Source organism: Natator depressus, chromosome 2 (genome assembly GCF_965152275.1).
Source record: "Natator depressus isolate rNatDep1 chromosome 2, rNatDep2.hap1, whole genome shotgun sequence".
Taxonomy (NCBI): domain Eukaryota; kingdom Metazoa; phylum Chordata; order Testudines; family Cheloniidae; genus Natator; species Natator depressus.
The window spans coordinates 191,229,007-191,242,268 of NC_134235.1; the positions used below are offsets into that span (position 1 = coordinate 191,229,007).

Here is a 13,262-nt window from a genome sequence, read left to right on the forward strand (position 1 = left end):
GTCTCCCCCTTGCTCTCACAGATATCGTGGAGCGCACACCAAGCAGTAATAACAGTGGGAATATTGGTTTCGCTGAGGTCTAACTGAGTCAGTAAACTGCGCCAGCGTGCTTTTAAACATCCAAATGCACATTCTACCACCATTCTGCTCTTGCTCAGCCTGTAATTGAACAGCTCCTGACTACTGTCCAGGCTGCCTGTGTACGGCTTCATGAGCCATGGCATTAAGGGGTAGGCTGGGTCCCCAAGGATAACTATAGGCATTTCAACATCCCCAACGGTTATTTTCTGGTCTGGGAATAAAGTCCCTCCCTGCAGCTTTTGAAACAGACCAGAGTTCCTGAAGATGCGAGCGTCATGTACCTTTCCCGGGCATCCCACGTTGATGTTGGTGAAATGTCCCTTGTGATCCACCAGTGCTTGCAGCACTATTGAAAAGTACCCTTTGCAGTTTATGTACTCACCAGCTTGGTGCTCCAGTGCCAAGATAGGGATATGGGTACCGTCTATGGCCCCACCACAGTTAGGGAATCCCATTGCAGCAAAGCCATCCACTATGACCTGCACATTTCCCAGGGTCACTACCCTTGATATCATCAGGTCTTTGACTGCATTGGCTACTTGCATCACAGCAACGCCCACAGTAGATTTGCCTACTCCAAATTGATTCCCGACTGACCTGTAGCTGTCTGGCGTTGCAAGCTTCCACGGGGCTATTGCCACTCTGTTCTCAACTGTGAGGGCTGCTCTCATCTTGGTATTCATGCGCTTCAGGGCAGAGGAAAGCAAGTCACAAAGTTCCATGAAAGTGCACTTATCCGTGCGAAAGTTTCGCAGCCACTGGGAATCGTCCCAGACCTGCAACACTATGCGGTCCCACCAGGCTGTGCTTGTTTCCCGGGCCCAGAATCGGCATTCCACCACATGAACCTGTCCCATTAGCACCATGATGCCCGCATTGCCAGGGTCCGTGCTTTGAGAGAAGTCTGTGTCCATGTCCCCATCACTCATAATCGCGCTGACGTTGCCTACTCGCCCGGTTTTGCTTTGCCAGGTTCTGGTGCTGCATATACTGCTGGATAATACGCGTGGTGTTTAACATGCTCCTAATTTCCAAAGTGATCTGAGCGGGCTTCATGCTTGCCGTGGTATGGCGTCTGCACAGAAAAAAGGCGCGGAACGATTGTCTGCCGTTGCTCTGACGGAGGAAGGGGCGACTGACAACATGGCTTACAGGGTTAGCTTACAGGGAATTAAAATCAACAAAGGGGGTAGCTTTACATCAAGGAGAAACAAAAACAACTGTCACACAGAATGGCCCCCTCAAGGATTGAACTCAAAACTCTGGGTTTAGCAGGCCAATGCTGAACCCACTAAGCTATCCCTCCCTCCGGTATTTCAGGCAGAACTGAATCTCCATTGAAGTTTTCAAGGTGCCCCTGACAGACCTCACCAAAACGATTGTCGGCCGTTGATTTCACAGAGGGAGGGAGGTAGGGAGCAAATGAATACAAAACAAATCTGGCCTATTTCTTGTTTTGATCCACTCCATCTATCTTTTACATCTTTGGCTGGCAGCAGACGGTGCAGTAGGACTGCAAGCCATCCTCATCTCCTGCCTGCTCACCATAAGATGGTAAAATAGGACTGCCTGCAGAACTAAAGAGAATGACCTGGTCGAATCACTCCTAATTTAGTCCCTGCGCCCATATCTGCCCAGGCGCTCCTGACCGACCTTACCGAGACGGCCAGGAGCACCTAGGACGCGATGAGGATGGTTTTCAGGCCTATTGCACTGTCTGCTGCCACAAGGCAATGGGTTGCTGCTGCTGTGTAGCAATGCAGTACCACGTTTGCCAGCACCCAGGAGACATACGGTGACAGTGAGGTGAGCTGGCTCCATGCTTGCCGTGGTATGGCGTCTGCACAGGTAACTCAGGAAAAAAGGCGTGAAATGATTGTCTGCCATTGATTTCACAGAGGGAGGGAGGGAGGGCCTGATGACATGTACCCAGAACCACCTGCGACAATGTTTTTTGCCCCATCAGGCATTGGGATCTCAACCCAGAATTCCAATGGGCAGCGGAAACTGCAGGAACTGTGGGATAGCTACCCACAGTGCAACACTCCGGAAGTCGACGCTAGCCTTGCTACGGTAGAAGCACTCCGCCGAGTTAATGCACTTAATGCACTTAGAGCATTTTGTGTGGGGACACACACAATCGACTATATAAAAATGATTTCTAAAAACCAGACTTCTATAAATTCGACCTAATTTCATAGTGTAGACATACTCTAGGAGACTTGATTCTCCTTGAGCTCTCCGCGCAGGAAGATAAGCAATTGCTAGGGGGAGGATAAAGCAAAATGATTCTATCTTTACCGAGAGGATTAGATACAGGTTTATAACAGAGACGTATAAATTGACCAGAAGCAGCGATGAGAAACTATGTGAATACGAAGAAACTTGGACCAACCCTTTCTAGCAGTAGGTAAAAAGCAAACTAATATTACTGGCAAGGAAAGGAAAAATGTATATCTTCCTAATTCAAAAGATCATATTTGTTCTGTGAGCTCTTAAGAAGTGTAATAATGAATACAGTAGAATTGACTTTAAAAACATGGATCCTGGGCGCACCATGATTTGATATTATTATGAAATGTTCACTCTATGTGAATCGATGAAACTGATCATTCCAAATCAACTGTGTTTGCAGATACAAAATCTCCATCTTACAAGGATAAAGTGAGTTCTTCTAGGTGGTCTAGTGCACAGTGAAATTAGTCAAATTATTTATGATTCTAACTGGCTCGTCCATAAGTTGTAATATTCTTTACCTGGAATTGAATGGTACTCAGATGAGAATTCTTAAAACACTGGAGAAATCACTTCCTATCTGACCCGTGCAACCAAATGACCACTGATAAGGATAAGCAAGGAGAAAGCACATCAAACAACTCTCTCAAATGGGAACTCTTTTGGAAAATAAGATCTGATTCATATAGTGTAGCTGAACGACCAGAACAAGTCATGATCATTAAAATCCAATTCCACTGTATCAGCTTGAAATACAGATAAATATGCTATCTCATCGATATTCCTATTTTGTTTTATGTCCCATTTTTATTGCTTTGTATATCCCATTTTTGTTCCTGTTTGACATCTAAATTAATGACTACTAAAAATAAAGAAAAATATCTTTGTCCCTAACTTTCACCCTCCAATATATAGCTCTTTTTGGCTCAATAAAGCCAATTTATCATTTTTAAATGTGGAAACCTATCAGTAGCATTCATTTAAATGTTCTATCAAGCAGAAAGAGTTACTAATAGAAGAAATACAGGCATAGGGTTACATAAATTACGACTGTCATAGTTATATCTAATTTTCCTATGTGTGAGCTGGTCTTGACTAACTCTGAAACTTGCCTATAGAGTATGTGGGGTTATAATGACTGAAACCCTGCACTAACAGAGTCCTTGCTATTCCCAGTGCTACCATCAGGTGTAGCTATGATATTAGATAGGGTTGTATTGCAACCCACTGTATGCATACAGGAAGAAATGCCAAAAGTAAGGCCTCTGTATATATTTCTTTGACCCTAATGTGATACAGCACAAATCTATCATATGCCATGTTTCAAACAGATTACCTACATCAGCTGAATCTGAAAACCTGTCAGCAAATACTTTAAGGAGAGAAGTCCATAACATGGAATATTATAGCTTGTGTTAGAAGTTACATACTCGTGCATGGAGGTGATTTTACTATAATTTATATGATCACATCATTCAATTACTGTTTACAGTAGTTGTGCAGTTAACTCTCGTTTAATTAGAATATTGTTTGTTTTCCGTGTAAGGAAACATGCAATGTATAAGAAAGAGTTTAATGGGCGTAAACAACAAGAAACATCTCAAAACAAGAAAACTCATTAGAAAACTATACTGATCCTGCAAAGAGTTGCCCATGAGGTTACTTTCACATACTCTGAATAGTCCCAGAAAGTATGGTGGGGCTGCTCATATTGTGTAAGTCTTTGCAGAACTGGGAGCTAAGAAATAGTGTTGTCAAGCACTCAGATTCAGCAGAGTGACTATGACAGTGATTTCTAAACTGCCCAACAGATGATGATACTGACAACAAGCTAGGATCCTGACAGCTGTGCCTAATTTGCATAAATTAGTTTTCATTTTTATTGTTAATATTGGTATGGCGGAAGGTCTTTTGCTTACTGTGCTAGCACTACTCAGTCTTTGAAGAAATGCTGCATTGTTGCTAGTTTTGTGATGTAGAGTTTTTTTTATAGCTGGTGCAAGGGTCAACTTTGGGGACAGATTTCAGAGTAACAGCCGTGTTAGTCTGTATTCGTAAAAAGAAAAAGAAAAAGAGTACTTGTGGCACCTTAGAGACTAACCAGTTTATTTGAGCATGAGCTTTCGTGAGTTGCTCCTGAAATATGAGCATTGGGTTTTGGCTGAGATTCCTGAAAGAAAGGATTGCCTGCATGCTGTTTGGACCACCTCTGTTCAAGGACTAGTATATATGGTGTAAAAATTAAAAACCCCTCTAAGATTCCATATCACTGGTTTCTCCCAATAGGAAACTGACTGGCAAGGGCTTGTAATGTGCTATCACTTGGCAGGAAGGCAATGACATGTAAGTGCAGCCCATGGAAATTACAGGTCCTAGCATACTGTGCTCCCTCTTGATCTGAGCAGAGGCCATGTTGACCAAGATGTATCATTCCATGATAAGACATGCAGTTTTTGCACGCTGCAATTTTTCATTAAAAATGAGGGTGACTGCCAACCAAACTGTATAACTGTTGGCCTAATTACACCTATAAAATGCATTTTGATCTCTCCTGCAATATGGTCATTCTGGCTCTGAAGAAAAGCAGATATGAATGAAGTATCTGACAATCCTATGATGGGAACTATTAATACATAGCTTAATGCCATCATCTTTCATATATATATATAGATAGATAGATAGATAGTGTACGTACATGTGTCTGTATGTATATATAACCCACAATATATATTATTTCCAATTTGACTATATTCCTTGGGTAAATATATTTAAATGAAATTAGCAAAATCAAGCCATAACAATTTGTACATTGCTATGCAGGCTAGTGATGAATGAGTAGTTATTTAAAACATCCACAGCTGAATAGTTAAGCACCTACTATATGTCTTCAGCTCTCAGTTTCTTTTTCCACATCATTGTCATCATCAATAACCTTAATTTATCAACAGCAAATATTCACACACACCCCCAAGGCAAACCCTGAAGTCAGTACTTTTTGTATTTAACCTTAAAACATTTTGAATAGGAAAGTAGCTAGAAAACCCAGAAAAAAAAATCACGGGAAGTACAGTGCAGGAGCAGGTGGTGTTGGAAAAGTGGCTCTGAGAACCTTTGAATCGCCTCAATTCCGCCTGCTTCAGGGGATGGCACGGCCTGCGAAGTGTTATGACCACTTGCTCTCCCATCATCTGCTCCCCCTCTCCCACCCTGGGGAGCTGAGAAGAGGGAGACAACGTGGAACCATATATGCCAGCTTTATGTGGCTTCTGCACCAGTGGGATTCTCACTGAGAACACTGTCACTCCTTTAAATCCCCTATGTACTACCAGAGAGGCATATGAGGCCCATTGTCAGAGCCTTATGTGTGGCATGTACATGCTACTGAAAATATATGATGATACTAAATTTTCTGCCTCTAACAGAAAATGATGAGGTTTAATTGAGTCACTGCAAGAACAAAAGATAAGTACAAAAATCATGTATTATGTAGATACCCTAAAAGCTGAAGTTTTTAAGGAGACAGTGACAACCTGAAATATAGGCAACTTTAAATACATTAATCTATAGTAGCTGTGGATATTACAAATACTCTTGAGATCCTCTACCAATTGTTGTATTCCTAGATTTTAGTCTCCCCTCTTAGAAGAGAGAATCACACAAGCAACAGGAGAAACTGACAATAGCAAAATTGACTATGCACAAAGATTGAAATCCTGCACCACTGACGTCAATGGAGGTTTTGCCAGTGATTGCAGTAAGGTTAGGATTTCACCCAAAGTGTTGTCAAATGTGGAAAGTAAAACAAACTAGGGGGCAAAAATAAATCAGAAAGAAGTGTGGTATTTAGGTATTCTTGAATGTATTAACAGAGCGTTGTTTGTTGGACAAAGGAGGTAGTTGCTCTGCTCTACCTGGTACTGGTGAGGCCCCTGTTGCAGTACTGTGTCCAACTGCGAACAGCACAATTTAAGAAAGATGTGGACAAACTGGACAGAGTCCAGAGGAGAACACAAATGCTAAGAGGTTTAGAAACCCCTATCGCTTTAATCTCAGTAAGCACAGAAATATCAGTTCAGCCTTCGCTGTTGTTCTTTTTTTAAAAACTAACATTACAACACCACCACTATTTATCTATCTGGATTTTGCCCCAATTGAGAAATTTAAACAAAATCCCTACAATAAAAATGGAAAATGTATACAGTAAAAATTATCGCAGTGGTTATTTAAACTTCTTTTTTGTCATAGATAAATGTTCATATAGTACTAACAAGGGCAGGGCCAACATTGTAAATTCCACGAGGATTGGAGGGTAACAGCAAAAATAAAACAATGATCACTGCTCATAATAAAAGATGTGTGTTTGCTTAGATGGGGAGACATAACAGCAAACCTATATTATTGCAACTCTAAGCATGTACTCCAGCATTCCTATCACCTAAATTGGCTAATATGCCTCAGGAATGTTTATGTTTTATGTTATTTTAGTGAAGAAGAAATGGGAACACTTACCTGGTACACCAGGTGGAGTTTTTAGATATTTGCCATTAAAATGTTGAATTACTACTTCACATTTTTCTGTAGACTCCATTCTGGAAAAGAAAAGGGGGAGGGAGAAGCAATTATTATTAGAGTTTTATGAAAGTGTGCAGTCAGCAAAGGAAGGCCCGACACAGATGTCGAGAGAAATCTCAAAAGCTGCTCTTGCTGAATTCTGCAGAGATGCAGGTGGAGCAGTTCATTACAATATGGTATTAGCTAGCAAGGAGAACTTGCCACTATCAAGCATTGCAGCATTTTTCCTGGCTGCATGCAGGCTGGAACCGTGGCAGTTAACAGCTTGCTTTTGTGTCTTAGGGAACACCTCAAACAAGGACATGTCAAGTGCTTCTTGAAAAAGCTCAGGACCTGATTCCAAATTTCTGATGCACCCAAAATGCCCCCAAAGAATGTGCAAAAGATACAGGACCTAAGCTAAAACTGAAGGGGAGTGAAATGACAATAAGTCAGGATTATAAAGTGGGTGCACAACTGTTTAAAAAAAAAAACAAAAAAACCCCCAAAAACAACTTCTCAAAGACTAGTTATCAATGGTTTGCTGCCAAACGGGGAGGAAGAATCTAGTGGGTCTGTCATGTATCTGGTACTATTCAAGGTTTTCATTAATGACTTGGATAATGGGGTGGAGAACATGCTTATAAAATCTGCAGATGGCACCAAGCTGGGATGGGTTGCAAGTATTGTGGAGGACAGAATTAAAATTCAAAATGATCTCGATAAATTGGAGAAGAAGAAAAAAAATCAAATGCACAACTACACAATGAGAAATAACTGGCTAAGTCGTAGTACAGCAGAAAAGGATCTTGAGGTTACAGTGGATCACAATTTGAATCTAAGTCAACAATTGCAGACATTTTCAAAAAAGGATAATATTATTCTGGGGTGTACTAACAAGAGTGTAATTGGCCCAGGCTACTTGGCACTGCTGAGACCTCAACTGGAGGATTGTCCAGTTTCAGGAGGTACAGTTTAGGAAAGATGTGGACAAAGGGGAGAGAGTCCAGAAGAGAGCAACAAAAATTATACAAGTTTTAGAGAACCTGACCTATGAGGAAAGATAAAAAAAATTGGGTATGTCCAGTAATGAGAAAAGAAGACTAAAGGGAGCGCTGATAAAAGTCTTCAAATATGTTAAGGACTGTTATAAACAGGATGGTGATCAATTGCTGTCAATATCTACTGAAGGTAGAACAAGAAACAACTGCAGCAAGGGAGATTTAGGTTAGATATCAGGAGAAACTTTCTAACTATAAGGATAATTAAACACTGAATAGGCTTTCAAGGGAAGTTGTGGAATCAGCATCATTGGAAGTTTTTAAGAAGACGTTAGATAACCCGCTATCAGTGATAATCTAGGTCTACATGGGACTGCCTAAGCATGTGGGCCTGGACTTGAGAACCTTTCATTGAGTACATTTCTATGATTTCATTATTACAGAGTAAATAAATTATGGAAAATTGATTATAAAACAAAACCAACAGAAATTTGTACTTGTGAATTACATGAGTGCAAGCCATGGATGGAGACAGACATTACTGCACAAAATCTTGTCCTGGTGAAATGACTCATCATTCACCTGATATAATTGTGAATCGTAGTTCGAAGACACGCATAGGACTGCAGCAGTAATAATAAATATGCACCTATAGGACTGAAGTGATTATAAAGAATACAAAGGTAGGAGCCAAATCCTGAGCCGAGTTTATATCACTTTAAGAAACGTACAAGCCATTTTACAGGACCTAAACGGACCCTCTCAACAGGCTAACTGATCCTGAGAACAGTTGCTCATGCTGCAGAATAGGAATTAAAATGTCTGGGGCTGGGGGACAGGGATGATGACTCATAATTAGGCAGCAAAGACACTACAGATATCACATTGTGGATTTTTTTTCAAGCTCTCTTGAAAGATTATATTCAATACTCGATCCATATTTTGATTCTGATCTAGGTGTTCTTCCAGCTAGGAGACGCTAATGACTTAAGTATTACTTCATTCTCACAAGTCAAGATCCTTTTAAAATAAATTCCTATACAACTCCTACCACGGACTAGTAAGGGGGGAAAGAACAACATTCTGCAGAGCGTACCTATTCTCTAGAGCCTCAACCCAGTGCTGAGAGGGGCGGCTTATCTCCTTAGATAGGAGTTTGCCAAGAGTTAGAAAAAAAAACTGAGCAAGAGAATAGGATGATTAATAGTCCAAGCAGTATAAAATCTTTTCTTAGTTTGTTTTGGGTGAAACCATTATAATTGTCCCTTCTGGGTTCTAACCATGAGACAGTCTTTTGTAGCTCCGTTTTACTGCCATTTCATGTAGGATGGGCTGTTTCCACGAGCACAAAGACAGCAACTTAGATTGTTCACTTTGGCTTCATTCAGATTTAACTAAGCTAATGTCTGCAGCAAGCCTTTAGAGACCCTTGTCTCTGAAAGCATAAATGCAAGAAAAGTCTGTTTTCTGTAGCTGCGGGCGCTTAGTGTCAAACCACGTTATGTTGCACCAAACAGCAGTGACAATTTCATTTGAATACATGGGGCACATTTTAACAAGCCAAAGCAGCGGCGGCAAAGAATGCAATTGAGGAGCTGCCAAGTGAAAGAGCCTCAGCGCACTCCACACATTTTATGTGGGAAGGGAATAAAAGTGAAACCCACAGTGCTCTAGGATAAAAAGGCCATCTCCTGAATAGCTGTCTTAGAAAGAATGCACCCATTTTCTTCTCAAGTTTCACAATTAACGGCTCTCAAATGCCAGCACTAGCTATCTGTAATCTGGCACACGCTTCACTTGAAACCGACACTAGCATTATCAACTTGGCCTGAAAAGGCAGCATAATAGACAAAGCCGTCTTTACATGTTCCATTCCGATGTGCTGCTGAATAACTACAACTGCATGCATTATTCCTCCATGCTACCTGAATCCCCTTGAGTCTTTCAGAACGGCTGTGTGTGGCAGGTAGACCTTCCTTCCAGAAATATGTTAATTAGACCTCTAGCCATTAAGTAACACTTGAGACATCTTGGATATGTCTCCCACCTATGGACAGATGCATGAATTATAATTTTCAAATATACATATGTAGTATGTGGTGAAGTATCACCTCTTCTTTTGTTTGAGATATTTAAGGTTATAAAATCATTGGGGTGGTATGGAGACTACAGGAAATAGATATGACTTTAATATTATAACTACTCCATTATGAGACCTTATTTTCAAGTGCTTACAACTTCGCCAAACTGTCACCATTTGGGCTGAAATATTGCATGATGGTTATCTGCCTCAAGTGGATTTGGTTTAGGGACAATTTCAGCCAAACCAATTCAGCTGTTTCCAAGAACAAGATTAGGAAAAAATACATTGTTTTGCCCACATTAAAAAATTCTGGCTTCATTTGCTTTGGAAAGCTGTAGCATCCCCATGCCTTGGAGCAAGGGCTTGAAATTTGACTGTTGTTGCCAGAGATGTGCTTTCACTGTCCTTGTGAAAATCTGTCCAAATCTGTCCAAGTTATAAGCCTTTTTTAAAAAATCACATTACACATACGTTTCTTTGATTATAGCAGCTAAATTCCCCAAGGTTCTGTCTGCACCAAGCTGGTCCAGCGTGGGGCTAAGCAGAACTTTCCCTGCAATTGTAGTTCTGGGCTGCAAGCTGTGCCAGGGCTGGTGAGAGTCCAGGCACCTAAACTGAGAGCAGGAAACCTATTTCTCCTGTGCTGTCAATGACCCTCTCCTCCCTCCCAATCCCCCCATGCTGAAGCCACAAAGAGGAGGAAGCTGTGTGATTTGAATGCATAGGGGACAAGAACTGGATCTGGGGGACCAGGGAATAGACTGGCTGAAGACTGGAACCTTAGGCTGGTGGCGAGAGGGGGAAAAGGAAACTGGGAATGGGAGTAAGAGGACTGGGCTGGTGGTGCCGTGAGCCAGTAGTTGGAAGAGACGAGACTGAAACCAGATGAGGAGGCACAGGGAGATGGGGAGTGGCTGGGCAAGGAGCCTGGGACTGAGAACTAATGGGTGAGGGAAGAAGGTGAAGGAGGGATCAGACAGATCAGATTAGGAACCGGGACTGGTTGGGTAAAGAGACTGAGCCAAAGACTGTGCGGGGAGAAACTGAGAGGACCCTAGGAAAGAAGATTGGGACTAGGAGCCATTGCGAACCGAATGAGTCAGCAGTCCTGTGGAAAAAAATTGTGTGACCATGTAAGTCAGGACTGTATCATAATGCAAACACACAAGGGACAAATTCTGGCATTTCTTAACTTTTGAGTGCTAGACTTTGCAAGCTTAATAATGTTCTTTTAACATAGTTTTTGTATACTGTATTTATATATTATGTTAAGTGCATAATTGTATGTGTGTGCAGACATATGTGTTTGTGTGTATTTTATATATATATATATATATATAGCTAACTGCTGTGCATTTTGTTGCACTGGCAAATTTTTTATTTAAATAAAAACAGTGCTAAAAAGAATTCAAAATTTTCAAAAGCTATGCACCAAAGGACAGAATTTACATAAATTGGCTGTAAATTGAGTGCAAATGAGTTTTGCAATCCATACATTTATTGCTATTGCATAAGTTTTGCACACTCAAGTCACTTCTGTGAACAAAGCTGTGAGTTCACAAATGGAGACCTCTGAAAAATTACCCCTTACTCGTAAGGTTTGACTTCACATAGAAAACGGGAACACTTAGAATGAAGGATAGATCCCGTGCTTCACCACACTCTGAGGAGCTGCAGCACCACACATCAGAATTTACCCTTTGGCTCTGAGAAGACAGTGAGTTAGTGCACGGACACACTATTGGCAGCCTAGATTTCCCACACTGACTGTGAGGGGCACATTTTCAAAGCTGGCTGATCAAGCTGCACCCACCATCTATTCCTGTGCAGAAAAATCACAAGATATACAAAAATTCTCAAGATAGACAAAGATTGAAAAATGTGCATTTGTGCACACAAAACAAATAATTGCATATATGTAAGTGGGAGGTTATATGTACAGTTTGTAACGATGACCCTAGGTGATTGGTAAACAGGAGTTAATCTGCAAATGGAATTATAAGGGCTATGTGGCCAGGGTAATCTATTGAAGCATATCCTCAGTTCCCTCCCCAACTCCTGGAGGATCTGGAAAGTCAGAGAAGGTTCTAGCACTCTGAAAATAAAACAACATTGTGAAATCTTGCCTCCTCCCCCACCGCATTATCTCCTCTTATGGTTCTCCGGGCAGAAATGACAGATTATCCATTTTGCACACATACATAGGGCCAGTGAATGGAGCTATGCCAATTTTCTCCACCTGAGGATCTGGACCATAATTACATGTTTGAATTTATATATGCTTGTGTTTCCAAGGTGCAATTTAGGCACCTAAACTTGAAAATTTAACTCTGAATGTCCTCACTGTTAGCAGAATTAAATCAAATGGTTAGTGATATTTTAGCAAAATTACTCTGGGATTTGAAGGATCTAATTATTTTTGCTTTAAGAAAGTAGTAAAAGAGTACTCTAAGAGATTATCCTAAAATGTGCAATATCTTATTTAATAAACTGAAACAACTCATTGATGTGTTTTAAACTACTCATTAATTCATGACTAGCAGCAGAAAGTGTTTATTACTCCTGGAAACAGTTTTGCGGGTCTCCCAATGCATTTCTAGCCTTGGCAGGTGGTGAGATATCGAAACCTGACTTCCCTGTCATTCTGATTTACCATCTTGTTTTAATTCCACTGAAATTTTGATAGACCCTAAGCACTTGCTATGGGCAGAAATAACATTTGGGATTCTCATGTTACATACTGTACAAGAGCCCGATCCTTAACATGGGGCTGTGTGTGGGCAAAAGGGCCCACCCACACAGAGCTCAACATATGATTGAAGTCTGCATCCTCCTTTTTTTTTAAAGTAATGGTCACAAAAATTATGTAAGAAATAAAGTAAACTGGAAAACAAGATTGTAAAAATAAAGATCCTAATAAGGTCACAATTTGTCATGGAAAGAGATGGATGTAAAATACCTCTGAAAAATGGGTAATACCAACTTTCTAGTGGTAAAACAAAATTGTTTCTGTTCTAGATGGTTCACAAGATATTGCTTTCAAACTCTCTTTAATAGTGCACTTTTGGTAGTAGTCCACAATTTAATGGAAAAAGTCCCAGGCACTAGACCAGTTCATGCCCTACAACAATTCTGAAGGTACTAGGGTGCATCTTGTAAATCTCATTGTTGGGTAAGAATTAGTTTGGAGAAAATAAGACCCCACCAAAGTCATAGGCCAAATCCTTTTAATATTCTTAAAGGTTTGGATAATTATTTGAAAAACCTTGAATTTCCTTTTCATTTGCCTCTCTCTGTACCTCTTGATTCTG

At 40.7% G+C, this 13,262-nt stretch overlaps 1 protein-coding gene across 3 annotated transcripts in view; it reads right to left on the bottom strand.

Moving 5' to 3' along the window:
• Nucleotides 1-13,262, bottom strand: part of RBMS3 (RNA binding motif single stranded interacting protein 3) — a 910,338-nt gene that overhangs the window by 149,356 nt on the left and 747,720 nt on the right. For all 3 annotated transcript variants that reach the window (XM_074945627.1, XM_074945630.1, XM_074945628.1), the window contains one exon: nucleotides 6,826-6,905. In XM_074945627.1, the coding sequence (XP_074801728.1) occupies nucleotides 6,826-6,905 (80 nt within the window). The remainder of the gene's footprint in view (nucleotides 1-6,825; nucleotides 6,906-13,262) is intronic.